Raw genomic sequence first — 14,605 nt, 5'->3', positions numbered from 1 at the left:
GGCGACAGCTTCCGCTTCCGGGCCAGGGGCCGCCCCGTGTCCTCTGCTCCCGCACGTGCCCCGCGCCTCACTCGGCCTCGCTCTCCCGCCAAGGATGCTGCTGGCCCGGGCCCTCCGCGCCGCCGCCGCCCTCCGCCCGCTGCCCCAGCGCCTCCTGCCCTCCGCGCTGCTGCGGCCCGCCACCGCCCGCCCCTTCACCCGCAGCCTCTGGCTGCTCAGCGCCGACCCCGCCGGGACGCAGCGGCCCGGCCTCCTGCGGCCCCCGCGAGCCTCCCCCGCCGGCCTGTCCTGCGGCTGCGGCGGCCTCCACACCGAGGGTAATGGGGGGTGGAAGGAGGCAGGGCGGGGGCAGGGAGCCCTGGACGCAGAGCGGGTTTCCGAGGCGCGGGGCTGGGGCCGGCGGGTCACCCGCGAGGGGCCCAGACGTGCGCGCTGCGCCTGAGCCGCGCTCGGCTCCTCGGCCTGGATTCGCGGCGGCTTCCCTGGCTGTGACCGGCTCCGCTCAGCGCTTGGTGATTCCCCTCCGGGGGCGGGAGGGGATGCTGCGCTCGGGCAGCTGCGGGGCAGAGCCTGCTGTGTCTCCATCGTCTCCTGGCTCCTGCCATGGGAGGGGTCTGGCTAGCACAGCAGGGGGAGTTGGAGCTGAGGCAGTTTCTGCTCCTAATTTTGCCACTGACAAAATGGGCGGCCTTGGGCAAGTTTCTCAACCTTTCTATTATGTGCATCGCTGCACTCCTCCACCCCTCTTAACGAGGGATGTGTAAGGTTAACTGGTCACCTGATGAACCAGTAAAAGCATCACCTTAAATGCAAATCCTGAAGCCTGAGATCTGGGCTTCTGAAGAAGACTGCAGAGCAGCGTGGATCTGCATAACTTGAGAGGGGTTGATGCCATCCAACTTCTTGTGCTCACTTCATTCATAAGTTAGGTGCTGTTTCCCTCCTATATTGTACCTGTAACAGTACTTGCATATATTGAAAGAAGAGCTTTTTAATAATGTCTTTTAGTAATCACTCCTTACCTAAGCCTTCATCCAGAACTTCAGAACCTTTGGCAAATCAAGGGCTCTTACATGTCCTCTCTCTGTAATCAACATAATTCTTTGCCCTCAACAGTATAGTGCTTTTCAGCTGAACATGAACAAACACTTTATGAACAAGTAGGCCTTCTAATATCAGTATAAAGTCTGTGGTCTTACCTCACCATTTTATACCCAGATAAGCTGAGGTACACACAAGCTATTTGGTCAAGTACGTAGCTCAACTAGAAATAGAATCTTGAGGCTTAACTTTACTTTCTCATCTAACCACTAGGGAACAATGTTTCTAACTCAGGTGTATTAATGTCTTTGTCTTTTTTATTCCTTGAAGGGGACAAAGCATTTGCACAGTTTCTGACAGATGAAATTAAAGAGGAGAAGAAGATCCAGAAACATAAATCCCTGCCCAAGATGTCTGGAGGGTGGGAGCTAGAAGTGCATGGCACCGAGGCTAAACTGGTGCGGAAAATAGCTGGTGAGAGGTAAGTGTGAGATGGGTTTTTTGCTTAATTGATATTTGATCTTTTCAGTGAACATAAAGGACTTGGTAAAAATTGCAGCCAGCATGTTTTGTCCAGGATTGAGGTTAATGAAAAGCTATTAACTTAGTGCTGTTTCTCATTGTCAGCTCTGCTGTCATTCAGGGCCAGTACAGATAACAGAAGCTTTGTAGTCAATTTATTTTTCTATACTGTAGCACTGTGGTCACCAACAGGTCGATCGCAATCTACTGGTCGCTCGCGAGGCCTCAACCAGTCGCTCGCGAGGCGTCCTGTCTGCCCTGCCCCCATTTCCCTCCCACCCCCGAGAAGCCCCACTACTTACCTCAAGTGAAAATGGAGGTAGTGTCGGCTTCCCGGGAATGGACAGAAGTCCTGCAGCTTAGCGCCACTTCCGGCGATTCCAGAAGTGCACTAGCTGCTCTGCCGGGTGTTCTGTGGGAGGGAGCATTGGCTCCCTGCACTGCACAGGAGAGGTGAGTCAGCCCCATGGGAAGCGCGCAGGGGGTTGGCCCCCGGGCAGGTGTGCGCGCAGGGCTTCCCTGGGCGGGGGGGTTGGCGCCGGGGCAAGCGCGCACGGGGTTTCCCTGCGCCGGGGGGTTGTCCCCCTGGGCAAGGTGTGCCCGCGCGGGGCTTCCCTGCGCGGGGGGGGGGGGGGGGAGCGGTCGGCCCCGGGGCAGGCACGCGTGGGGCTTCCCTGCGCGGGGGCGGGGGAATCGGCACCGGGGCAGGCGTGCACGCGGGGCTTTCCTGGGCGGGGGGGGGAGGGGGGGTTGGCGCCGGGGCAGGCACACACTGGTTTCCCTGGGGGTGGGGGGTAGAATCCTGGGAGGAGGGAGATGCAGGGGACTCTCTGTCTCCACTCCCCAGCCACAGAACGCTGTCCCCACTCACCTGGCCCCAGCCACAGAACGCTGTCCCCACTCCCCGAACTCTGTCCCCACTGGCACCCTGTCCCCAGCTGCAGAAACCTGTCTTCTTCCCTCCCAGCACCTTGTTCCCTTTCCCCTGCCCCCAGCCACAGAACTCTGTCCCCACAAAAATGTATAATTATAAATGCTTCATTTTAGATTTAAATAGCATGAATAAAAAACAGACCATTTATTTCATAACTATAAACATGTGATTTTAATTGTATGTATCGCATAATTTAAAAATAAACTGTTTATCAGAGTGTGTAAGTAAGGGCTGGGGATAGCAAGTGATGGACAGGAGGAGAATAGAGAGGGCGGGCTTTCAAGGAAGGGGCGGGGTGGTAGATCTTCGCCTGTTCTGAGATTTTAAAAAGTGATCTTGGGTGTAAAAAGGTTGGAGACCACTGCTGTAGCACAATGGGGTATACTTTGCCATTGTATCTTGCCTTTGTCTTCTAAGGATTCATGGCCATTTTACCTTGGGGGGAAACAGGAAACATGAATTTAACCTAGTAAACTAAGAATACATTCGTTCATAAATACAAGGAATTTATGTGTTTTAAACTTAGTACAGTTTATCTTTGAGAGTAGCACACCATGCAAAGTGCTTGGAAATTCAGTGAAGTGCATACTGTACTTCAGACCCCATTAGTCATATCAGCAATGTCAGCAACTGAAATTTGGTGAGCTGGAATAGAGCTGTGACTTTCGGTTGTTCAACTAGCTGGCCTTTCTCTGGTATTTAATCTCATCCTTGTTGTGTTGAAGGATTACCGTTACATTCAACACTAACAACAGCATTCCACCAACGTTTGATGAAGAACCACAAGAAGGACAAAAACCTGACGAACAGGAGGAGGTAAATTTACAGCCTTTATGTACCCTTTGCGCAGCCCCTGAAAATTGCATCCCTTTAATGCATCTGTAACTGGACATCCAAAATCGCTACTCCCTGAGGGCTTGTCTACACTATGCGATTAATTTGAATTTACTGAATTCAAGTTCTGGGCATCCAGTGGTGAGAGGTCGAGGACCCATGTCCCCACAGCAGAGGAAGAAAGACACTCTTGTCTGGCATAAAATGTGCCATTCAAAAGGATCCTTTGTAGCTAAAAGCAAAGGAAACTAAGATGTTCAAACTTGTGGCTGCCTTTACAACTTACTGGAAGGAAGTATAGTTAAAAAATTGTATTGTTATATTCACATCCCTTGATCTTTTAAAGTGAGCAATGTGACGGTTTGAGGCAAAAGTTTGCTTTGCTATGAACGCTGTTAGACATTCAAGGAGTCTGTAATGTCTAAAAATTAGTGATGCTAAGAAATGGGTAATTTGTTAATCATGTAGTCGATAAAAATTTTGTTGACTACACGATTAGTAGATAAGGGATAGCACTGCTATCACTCAGTCCTAGCTCCTGCGGCAGCAGGGGTTGATGCTGGGTTCCGGCACGAGGCAGGACTGAGCCAGCCTGCCCGTGCGCTGGCTCAAAAATTTAGTTGCGGGGCAGGGGAGGGTTGCGTGTCGTTGATGATGATAATTGATAAGCACCTGCTTATTGGTTAATTGTCCAGTCGAGTACACTATTACATCCCTACTAAAAACATGTTTGAAGTTTGTAGTAGTAGACTTGTGCTGCTTACTTTCCTCTAGGGATATTAAAATTAATCAACTAATCGAATAGTTGATGGAATTCCCATTGATTATTTGATTAGTCAGTAAGGGCGCTTCTGCTTTGAAATGCAGCAAGAGCCTGCCTGGCTGTTGCTACATTTCAAAGGTGGAATGCCACTACTGTACCACTGCCCCCTCCCACGGAGCTGGGGGAAACCGGCTTTTAAGATGGCTCCCCCCACCATTGCCGCCCTCCCCCCTCCACTCATCTGTTGCTGCCTCTTGCAAGGGAGGGATGCAACTAGTTGACTAATGTGTCAACTATCTGATAAGCTTTTGCTTAGTCGTTTACATCCCTGCTTTCCACTATTACTCTTGCACTATGAGATAACTAGCATAGATGGAGCCCAAGGCTAATATGATCTTCTCTTACTTTTCACAGCCTGAACTTACATCAACTCCTAACTTTGTTGTGGAAGTATCAAAAGATGACCCCAAACAGACTCTTGTGCTTGACTGCCACTATCCTGAGGATGAGGTAGATATTATAATTGGAGGAAGTGAACTGCTGAAAATTATGGGTTGAGTGGGACAATGCATTGTGATTTTGTGTCCATTATCCACCTGGCTGTTGCAAGATCTTGTTATTGCTTCGGTTGTACAAAATATACCAGCTTCTATAATCTGTAGGGAGTCCTACTATCTGTTCAGTGCAGCACAGTAAAAGGCTTTGTTTGCAGAGCCAGGAACTTCTCCACTCATCTGATCTTGCTTCCTTATTTATAGCTGCTTGCTTTCCTTTGAGCTAGTTTCAGCTGAAAAGAGTAGGCAGAAGTGAGTGAGCAGGGATTGTTAGCAGTGTACCACAACTTGAAAGATACAGCAATTTAAAACTGAGAAAAGAAAACAGACTTGTGGAATTCATTGTCACTACATGTCATTGAGACCCAGAGTGAAATTCCAAAATAATGTAGACATTCTGTTGAGAACATTGTAGTTGCATTTGACTTTTGAAAGAAAACCCTTAATAAAAATCCTTAGATGGGCTTCCTGGTATGTAAGTCGTACTCTAGTTGAGAACATTTAAGGGGAAACTTTTTCTTGGATTATTCCAGAATTGTCCATTAGAAGATTTTGTACATCTTCTCCTGAAGCAATTGGTACTGGCCCCTATCAGAGACAGGATAATGGGCCATGAAGAATGGTAGATTTATGTGGTTGTGTGCTTACATGTAAGTGTCCTTACCACATGTACACAGGAGGAGGAGAACTGGGACCGCCTCAGTATGAGGCTTAGTGAGCAGAAACTGCAGGGCTACGTTGAGACTGCAGGCTTCTTGTGTAAGAATTATTTTCTGCAAGAGTTCTGGCGGAAGAGTGTTCACACTGCCATGTGCTTTTGTGCAAGAGCGTCCATGGCAATGTGGATGCTCTCTTGTGCAAGAAAGCTCTGATGGCCATTTTAGTCATGGGGGTTTCTTGTGCAAGAAGCCCTCTGTTCCGACACTGTACTGTAAATTTACTTGCGCAAGAACGCGCATGCAGCTTAGACGCTCTGCAAGTTTTTGCGCAAGAACTGCTGTTCTGCAAGAAGCCTGCAGTGCAGACATAGCCCAAGTGTATACAGCTCTACCCTGTGGCAGTCATATGGTGTTTGGGGCACCATAGCTTCTGCCAGATGAACATAATGGTTGCAGATGCTCTCCAGTTAAGGTAGTTCTTCCTCACAACTCTCCTTTCTTGTCTCAGATTGGACATGGGGAAGAAGAGGAGAGTGACATTTTCTCAATTCGGGAGGTCAGCTTTCAACCCACTGGAGAATCAGACTGGAAGGACACCAACTACACTCTCAACACAGACTCCCTTGACTGGGTAGGTTCAGTACGCTAGACTGCATAGAGCTTAGCTCAACTTGTCCTGTGTGATTTTTCTCTGTAGACATTGATGTAATCACCAGGCATTCTGGTCTGGGATCACTTCTTGATGAGGCACTCTCATTGAGAAGTAGGGTCCTGTGGTTAGGGTGTTGTTTAGGACTTGGTATTCCCTACTCTGCCCCAGGCTTCCTGTGCAACTTTAGGCAACTCTCACCTCAGTTTCCCACCTGTAAAATGGGGATAACACTGCTGTCCCTTATGAGGTGCTGTGAAGATGTGAGATGCTCAGATATTACGGTGACGGAGGCCATATACATACCTAACATAAAATAAAGTCCCTGAGAGGTCTGAAAGCTGATCAGTAGGACGGAGCTCTGCACCAGTGTCTGATCAAGTGTCAGTGACATTATCCCAATTGCATGAAAATGTGGCCGATTTAAAGTACAGTTGGCAGATGAATACATTTTTCTGTCTGTGTGTAATGACACACATGTGCATAATAAAATGTATTTACCAAAAACCTCACCAGGCACCTGCTGATACTCTCTAGCTGCCCATGATTTGACTGGAAATTCATGTTGGAAGGGTTAGTACATGCAAATCCTTTCCCACCTGTATCTGAGTGGCTCACTGGTTGGAACAGTACTAATGATCAGGGCTTGCCGAACCGCGGCGAGCCCCCCTCGCCAGCCGCGCTGTCCAGCGATCTGCACATGCGCAGATCGCTGGAACCTGGCTCTTCCGGGTTACAAGCTACTCGCCCATGGCGAGTAGATTGTTTAACTTGTCGAACCCTGCTAATGATAATGCCATAGGCTAAGCTGCTGTTGGTGTGTTTTTTTTTTTTTTTTTTTTTTTAAATAAAGAAACATGCACAATGCATGGGCAAAGGAAGCTCTTCTAGCACTTACTGTTTAGCACAAAATGTATTCTTTGGGGTGGAATTATCACACATCTACTTGAAACTCTAAAAATACGTGAATAGGAGAAAATGCAAAGGAATCTTAATTGAACAGGTCTATACCACTGGTATCAATTGTCTGTCCATACTGCCCAGACAATGTTGAAAAAAGCTTGTCTGAACTTCATTTGAGAGAGACTCTTGAGTGGCATACTAGCTTACAGTGGCATTAGACTCTCTCAGTATTACAGTGGGGTGCAGTTTAAAAAATAGAAGTATGTGGTCCTTAGAGTAGTGTTTCCCAATTTTATTTGGCTATGGAACTCCTAGGGTTGCCTTAAAAAAAAAAAAAAAAAACAGCCCTGCCACAAAAAAGACTTTAAGAGGGAGCAGGGGAGTGCCGGCTTCTCGCGGAACCCTGGGGTTCTGCGGAGCACCAATTGGGAAACACTGCCTTAGGGTACGTCTAGACTACATGCCTCTGTCGCCAGAGGCATGTAGATTAGGCTACCAGACATAGGAAAATGAAGCGGCGATTTAAATAATCGCCGCTTCATTTAAATTTACATGGCTGATGCGCTGAGCTGACAAACAGCTGATCAGCTGTTTGTCAGCTCAGCGCGGCAGCCATGTAAACTTAAATGAAGCGGCGATTATTTAAATCGCCGCTTCATTTTCCTATGTGTGGTAGCCTAATCTACATGCCTCTGGCGACAGAGGCATGTAGTCTAGACGTACCCTTAGAGGAATCCTTCACCATTCGTGGTCTTAGTTCAGGGGTACTGTGAGGAAGGGAGAGGGTTCTTTCCAGTTTGGGAAAAGGCTCATTTCTTCCCAATGGAAAGTGAAATGTAAAAGCATTTAAAAGAAGGCTTATTGATAATAATTCTGTGTTTCAATAATTATCTTGCAGGCTCTGTATGACCACTTAATGGATTTCTTGGCTGACCGAGGAATAGACAACACATTTGCTGATGAGTTAATTGAGCTCAGCACTGCATTGGAGCACCAGGAGTACATTAGATTCCTTGAAGACCTTAAAAGCTTTGTCAAATGTCAGTAGATTAGGAAACTAAGTCAAAGCTTACAGATGTGGATCTCTTGTAGCAGTGCTCTTACCAGCAGCTGTCACCACCAGTAAGTTTAAAACTTCAAGGTGGGGTGAATACATCATGGAAAACAAAATGATTCTGTAACTTGTCAATAATTGCATTTCAGATTTAATTTATGTTGCAGCCTGGATTTATGTTTTATGTAATTCTCATGCCTCCTGCCAATTTGGGTATTTTTGTATAATTAAGAAATACAATACAGTGACACACACAATAAAATCTGCTCAAGTAAAAAAAAAAAACTTTCTGCTTTACTATTGCCGATTAAGTACTGTAAATTGGTCAAATACTTAGACATTACAGATGTTTCTGAAGGTTATGGCGAAATGAGTTTTAAAATGTATAGATTATGTATGGTTGTATAAAGATATAAGACTGTTTAATTAGTTTGCCTTAACACAGAGGGTGATTAGAGGCAGGAAAGGAAGCATATTATTTCTAGATGAACAGTTCAAATCTTATCCAGACAGATTCTGTGTTGAGCTCTATCACCTTATAGGATTTGGTTTCTCAGTCCCCTTCCTACTGATATCTGCACGATGAATCTGGCCGAGTTGTGTACAGTGAAGATGCTGCTCCCTTGCGCTAGTTCTTCACTTTTGGCTATTGAGCATCTATTTGATTGCACCCTTGAAAGGAAAGTCTGATTACATGACCCAGATTAAATTAAATGATACAGTAGAGCCCCAACTCCATTCAAATTACTCCCCTATTTAGTCAAAAGGAAGTGATGTTTAAATAAATCCCTGCATGCTAGTCTCAGCCTGTGTCTGACTCGAGCTTACAATTAAGGATGCTAGTTGGAGTTGATATGTATCAAAGCCTTTTTCCTCTAAATAAGGTTTGGGGTTCAGCTGCCCCAGCAGAGGTGGGGCATTATATCAGTGAAAGGGAAGAATTTAGTGTAATTTTTAAGAAGTGCTAGTTTGTTCTTGGTGAATGCTGACATGTTACAGCTAAAGTTTGCCACTATCAATCGCCTACTTTATGTGCAGCTACAGAAGCTGAGACGGGCAGAACCCCGCTGTATTCTTTCTGTAAAACAGGAAAAGGGAAAAGCCAAAAAGGCAGTAGTAAGTTATTAGAAAGCTTGTGGCTGAATTCAAGATTCTGGAGAGGCTTGCCTTACAAACAGCTGCTTATCTGAAATATTTATTTAGCTATCAAAGTGCAGTTTAAGTCAATATTGCTTGATACCCAGTATTAAAGTACAAAACCATTACAATTAAATATAAAAAGCATGTACAGGATGCCATCTGAGTTGCTTAGAGGCTGAAGGAAGAATCCTACTAGTGCATTCTTTCCATACAGAAATCCCAGCAGCGCTGTAGTTATAGGAGGACTGTCCAAGAGTCACAGACCTTTAGAAAAGAAAGTGTCCAGTCACTTACAGGTATACACAATACAACAACACTGGAACAAGGTCAATCTTCATGGGTACTAATGCTAAGAGACACCTACCACTAAGCTTTTAGGTTGGGCCATGCAAAGGGAGAAAAAAGGACTATACTACATCTAAGGGTTATGTTGATTTCAGCTCAGTACTTAGGACTTGTATAAACAAGCTTTCAGTGCACTTAAATCAAAACAGCTTCACTGCTTGTTACTGAAAAGGATCTGGAGGATTTAAGGTTTCTCTTTCAGTGTCTGCAACCCACAATGCACTGTGCTAGTGCAGGAGACCCAGAAAGTAAAAATACAGATGAGCCTCACCTGGGGAAGAGAAGGCAACTAGAAAAGAGTAAAGAAAAAGTAACTTTGGCTTTGATTTTATTAATGGCAATTTTATTCTATATAGATAATTGCTTAGCCCAATAGCTCTGTTTGTGTTACACAAAATAGGAACACATACTGTATCTCAGTGTAAAGACAAGTAGCCAAATTAAAAAATCGAATCTTACTGTCATGTTCCTCTCAGAAATGCTGTGTTTTTGCTTCCCAAAAGGTGTACATTTGTGGGGATAGAGGAGAAAGCAGTACAACCTTTTAAGTTGAGTAATTTATGTGGTTTTACCCACTACATGGAGAAGCACACATGAATGCGGATGTTTCCCTTGACAGTTTAGACTCACCGGACAGCTCATGAAAAGATTGGCTTCTCCATCCATTCCACTAGTGATGGAGAACTCAGGATTGTGAAGACACTGATGACCATGTTCTGTTACACTGTCTTCTAGAAGTGACCGGAGCTTCTGTTCTGTCATACCCTGAGACAGAAATAGATGAAGAAACTCATCTTGTGTTTTTAAAGAGGATTTTCTGAGCAGTAGTTTTGCAGCAAGTTTACCTAACTCTCAGAACTAGCATTTCTGACTACACAGCTCATATGGTAGATTATTTACTTCAGATGCAAGCTTTCCCTACATGGGGTTTTCTCAGGTGTGTTTTTTTTTAACATGATGCTTAGATGAGTGAGATTACATAGGGCCATATCTGCTCCCACTCCCCTGCTGCTTAGTTTTACAACCATTCCATTCAGCATGCTTCTAGGATGGGCTCTACAAACCACAGTTTGAAAACAGCTCTGTTGAGCCACCTTTCCATTAAGCACGTGCAAGAGGACCAAGACGGGGGGCATGAAAACATGAATGACAGACATCAGCAACATTTGAAAGAAGGGCAACTTTGCCCAGAACTAAGGAACTACAACACTTCAGGTAGAGTTTACCTGTGTGCTGATGTATAATCCACACTGGCATAAAACCAAGTGACTTGTCACAGTCAGATGATTCCTAGAAACAGAACAAAGCATGAGTTAGACACCCCTAAAGGAGAAGAGAACATTGAATTCTATCAGGCCTGAAATTAGATGTTAGAAGCATCTCCCACAGGATTTGTGCCTCTTGAACAGTTGTTACAATCAAACCCTTACTAGAGAAAGAGGTCTGATTTTTTTCCTCAAGGAAGAGGCCAAACTGTCTCCAGACAGAGGATGGCTATCATCTCAATGCAGAATCCCCTGTACTACTTATGGATATTTTTATCTTCAGAATCTCTTATAGCAAGCTTTAAGAGAGGCATAAAGCTGCAGTGTACAAATCACACTTTGCACAAAACATAAGGGAGCTGCTCGTCTTACAGAATATTGCTGTTAAAAAGCGTATTGAGTTCCACAGCGGGCTGCATACCAGTGTTAAGTGAAGAGATCCATAAACCTCTTATTACAGCAAGAATGAATGAAGCCAGATTTCATCAGCCAATCAACAGTTGCTAGAAATGAATGCATTAAAATGTTTAGGCTTTGAGAACATCATTACATACTTGGCTGAATTCAGAAGGTCTACTGGAGGGTAAGGTAGTTAACATACAGCATGTAGTGATAGGAACCCGTCTCACCTTTTACACACTGGACAGGTAATCTTGCTGCCTGTGTCCAAGCCGTCAAGGATTGCATTGAAGCACTCCTGGTCAAACTGTAGACTCCGTTCATACTCTTGTATGGTCAACTGCTCTGTTCAAGCCCAGAAAACAAAAACCAGCTGTCACTGGCTACTGGCTTAAGACACTTGTCAAGATAAAATTGTTATGGCTATTCAGAGAGCTGGATTTGAGAAATACTGGGTTTGTCAGTATTTCTAACTTGTTTTTCTTTAGGGAATTCTGACTTAATTTTTTACTCATGATGCCCACTGAAAAGAGGATGCTAACCTAATTCTGCCCATTATATCTTCCATTTAAAGATCTCAAAGTAGTTTACAAGCATTAATCAACCGCACCTTATATCTCCCTATCTTATAGATGGGGAAACATGGATTGTGATTTGGCCAAGGTCAAAGAGTGTCTAAGCCTGAAGCTTCTGGATCCCAGTCCTATGATCAGATTATTTCAGAGGATACAAGAGAGGATGTGTGTGCAATCAGGATTGTCATGTGGTCAAGGATTCCTCATGGGAAAGTCAAATTAGGGTGAGACAGCCATAAATCAAATACTTTATATATTATCAGGGTTCAGGAACTCTTATTTCATATCAGAGATAACCTTCACATTTTCTATTCTTAATGGAAATACTGGAGCATTTTTGAAAATTTGCTTATCCAGCAATTGGCCTTCCAACCCTTCAGAAGGAAGCTAAAACTCATGTCCTTTGTTGGCACTTTCCACATCCCATGATTTAATTCCCAATTATTTGGTAGCATTGCTTTGTTACATCTCCAATCACAACCAGCCACCTGCCAGGATCCCAAAGCATCTGAGATCATAGACTTTTAAAAAGAATCTTTTGGAAGCATGAGATTTCTGAGCCAAGAAGAAAGTCCGGCTTCAAATAAATGGATGACAAGGATTTCAGGAAGGTTAAAAATGACTCAGGGTAGGTCTATTAACAGGTCAAGATGTAATTTTTTTTTGAAAATTTACCTTGCAAAATTAACTCTTGCTGGATTTCCTCCAGTACTGCTTGTTCATCAGGGTCCTCCCACACCTGAAATGTACATCAATCAGTATTCCTCTCTTTAGGCAAGTGGGGGACGGGGGGCATTATTTCATAGCACCAACAGGACAGTATTGTTTTGAAATACACAAACAATCCAGTGTAATCAAACACATGACTGTGCTGACTTTGCAATGACAGTTTCCTGAATTTGCATCATTTGTTTGCAGTTAGCAAGCAGAGGTTTCCAGACTCCTTTGACCAGTTTCCTCTCCTCTGTGAAACAGCTGTTTGTGCATGGACAAGGTAGCAAATTCTGCCCCCTCTCCCTGTTAAGGTCAAACCTCAGCATTTTATCCCCATGCCAAGAAACTACTAGACAAATAACACTAATCTTTCAAAATCAGGCACAAAAACCATCACCCAAAAGTCACAAGAATCTCATGGTTGAGGATAAAAACAGCAAGCAGTTAACTCCGGTCATCTGAAGAAGTGGACTGTGCCCACGAAAGCTCATAATACCATCTATGTGTTTTGTTAGTCTATAAAGTCCTACCAGACCATTTGCTTGCTGTTTTTTTCTGTAACAGACTCTCTCAGCTACCCCCTGAAGCTCCTGAATGGTTGAGGATGGAGATGCAGTTTGTAACATTGGTAGGCAGGGAAGCTGTGTAGAGGGCAGATCTGAGATGATGTGCAAGAATCCAGCACACTGACCTGAGACAGCGCCTGCAAGGCCTGCCACTCCTCCTCCATCACTTCCTGCACCAGAGCACCCCTGGCATTGCAATGCACATTCTCCCCAGCCTGGCGATATCGATCCAGCAGCTTGGCACGACTGTTTTTAAGTCTCTCCACACAGCGCTTTGAGAAAAGAGAAAATAAATGATGCAGGATACATTAGCATCATGTCTTTTCTTTCGGCTGGACTACAGGGCAGCCAGATGCTGCGATTTTATAGCTCACGGACATAACTGAAGAAAACGGAACAATTATAGGATTGTAATACCAACATGGTTTGGGGAAGCCCCACCAGCCAGCTGGACGGAACCAGAGACCTAGTCAGGCTCCTAGACCATTAGCAGACAGGACTACAGGAGACCAAGAGCAATTCAATTTGGCTGGGCAGATGGGATCCCAGTTCTCCAGGCAGAAGGTAAGATGGGGGAAAAGGTCTGTATTTTCTACCCAGTCTCTAACATATAGGGACCAAATTTGTATGGTATTTTACTATATTCACCCTCACATGTGTTCAGATACATACTTGGCTGGCAATTCTTTGGCTTCTTCTGGCTAGACATTATTTGTTTTGCCATCAGCCAGCTGTATATATTCTCCCCCCCCCCCCCCCGCCCGCCCGCCCCTTTAATAATCTGCAGTTGGTGGTAAGGGTGTAGGAGAACTGAGATTAAATCAGAGCCTCACAATATTTATTTCTCAAAGTTGTCCTACCGGCTAGAAAAACCTAGGAAACTTATTTTGGAACCCTACAGAGCTTCAGGAGATTTGAGCAGCCAGCTGACCAGAATAGCTCCCTTCCCACCCCACTGCCACTAAGACACACAGGTTAACATGCAACTCTTCCTTCTGTATAATTTTCAGGGTGCCATTGAAATTAAGCATTGACCAACTCATATCTGTTTGAAAATGGTGTTAGGGAGACATAATGTGTAAGCTTTGGCCTGGGTAGCTAGACCACTTGGATTCGATTCCTACACTTGATAGAAGCCCTGTTTCTCTGTCTGAAGGATGGTGCAACGCGTACTTAACAGGAATGCCATTAATAGCTTAACAGGTCTCCCCACCCACTTCCCAGCCGGTGAGCACAGCAATCCTGCCACCGGGCTCGCTCCTGCCAGCAGTAGCTGGCAAAACAGGGGGCCATGCCAAGTGGACCCCCCCTTGTACTGCCCCCAGCCCCCGGCAGACAGGGGGACCCGGTGTTAGCGGGGCACCCCTGATGTTTGAGGCTTGAGCGCAGGCAGGTGCCTCCTGCCCCATTTTGCCCGCTCGCTGCTACCCAGGGGGCTGGAGGGTCCAGCGGCGGGGAAATCGTTACAATGTATCCAGGGCCCGAACGCCGGGCTCCCCCGCGTTCTACGGGGCGGCGCTCACCCGGCGGTAGGTCTCCTTCCAGGGCGGGGCTGCGGGCCCCTTGTAGAGAGCGCGGCGCTGCTGCCCCGGCGCCTCCATGCCGCCAGCCTGGCCGCGGGGCGCGCTGGGACTTGTAGTCCCGCGCGGGGCGCGCTGGGAGCGGTAGTTCCGAGGCGCCCGGCGCGC

The 14,605-nt window shown here is 45.8% G+C and overlaps 2 protein-coding genes across 2 annotated transcripts; one reads left to right on the top strand and one right to left on the bottom strand.

Annotated features, from left to right (window-relative positions):
• The first annotated feature begins 94 nt into the window (after nt 1-94).
• C1QBP (complement C1q binding protein) lies at nt 95-8,198 on the top strand. The gene is made up of 6 exons (XM_075904392.2): nt 95-317; nt 1,372-1,522; nt 3,223-3,313; nt 4,509-4,604; nt 5,816-5,938; nt 7,758-8,198. The coding sequence occupies exons 1-6, from the start codon at nt 95-97 to the stop codon at nt 7,905-7,907; spliced, it is 834 nt and encodes a 277-aa protein (XP_075760507.2). The 3' UTR covers nt 7,908-8,198.
• Nucleotides 8,199-9,092: 894 nt separating this feature from the next.
• RPAIN (RPA interacting protein) lies at nt 9,093-14,598 on the bottom strand. The gene is made up of 7 exons (XM_006136076.3): nt 14,441-14,598; nt 13,043-13,189; nt 12,313-12,376; nt 11,293-11,407; nt 10,625-10,688; nt 10,029-10,163; nt 9,093-9,317 (listed from the first exon to the last, which is right to left on the bottom strand). The coding sequence occupies exons 1-7, from the start codon at nt 14,516-14,518 to the stop codon at nt 9,288-9,290; spliced, it is 633 nt and encodes a 210-aa protein (XP_006136138.1). The 5' UTR covers nt 14,519-14,598; the 3' UTR covers nt 9,093-9,287.
• Nucleotides 14,599-14,605: the final 7 nt, after the last annotated feature.

The sequence above is a fragment of the Pelodiscus sinensis genome, chromosome 21 (genome assembly GCF_052426305.1).
Source record: "Pelodiscus sinensis isolate ZL-2025 chromosome 21, ASM5242630v1, whole genome shotgun sequence".
In the NCBI taxonomy this organism is placed as follows: domain Eukaryota; kingdom Metazoa; phylum Chordata; order Testudines; family Trionychidae; genus Pelodiscus; species Pelodiscus sinensis.
Note: the sequence above shows the minus strand (reverse complement) of the source record. Positions and strands in the feature narration are given on the sequence as shown.

What these genes read in the sequence shown, in the direction of transcription:
- C1QBP (XM_075904392.2), top strand. Translation starts at nt 95, where the DNA reads ATGCTGCTGGCCCGGGCCCTCCGCGCCGCCGCCGCCCTCCGCCCGCTG. An exon ending in GCCACTATCCTGAGGATGAG is followed by an intron (nt 4,605 to 5,815) that starts GTAGATATTATA and finishes TTCTTGTCTCAG; the next exon opens with ATTGGACATGGGGAAGAAGA. An exon ending in ACACAGACTCCCTTGACTGG is followed by an intron (nt 5,939 to 7,757) that starts GTAGGTTCAGTA and finishes ATTATCTTGCAG; the next exon opens with GCTCTGTATGACCACTTAAT.
- RPAIN (XM_006136076.3), bottom strand. Translation starts at nt 14,518, where the DNA reads ATGGAGGCGCCGGGGCAGCAGCGCCGCGCTCTCTACAAGGGGCCCGCA. An exon ending in GATTATACATCAGCACACAG is followed by an intron (nt 10,164 to 10,624) that starts GTAAACTCTACC and finishes TTTCTGTCTCAG; the next exon opens with GGTATGACAGAACAGAAGCT. An exon ending in ATCTTTTCATGAGCTGTCCG is followed by an intron (nt 9,318 to 10,028) that starts GTGAGTCTAAAC and finishes TCTTTTCTAAAG; the next exon opens with GTCTGTGACTCTTGGACAGT.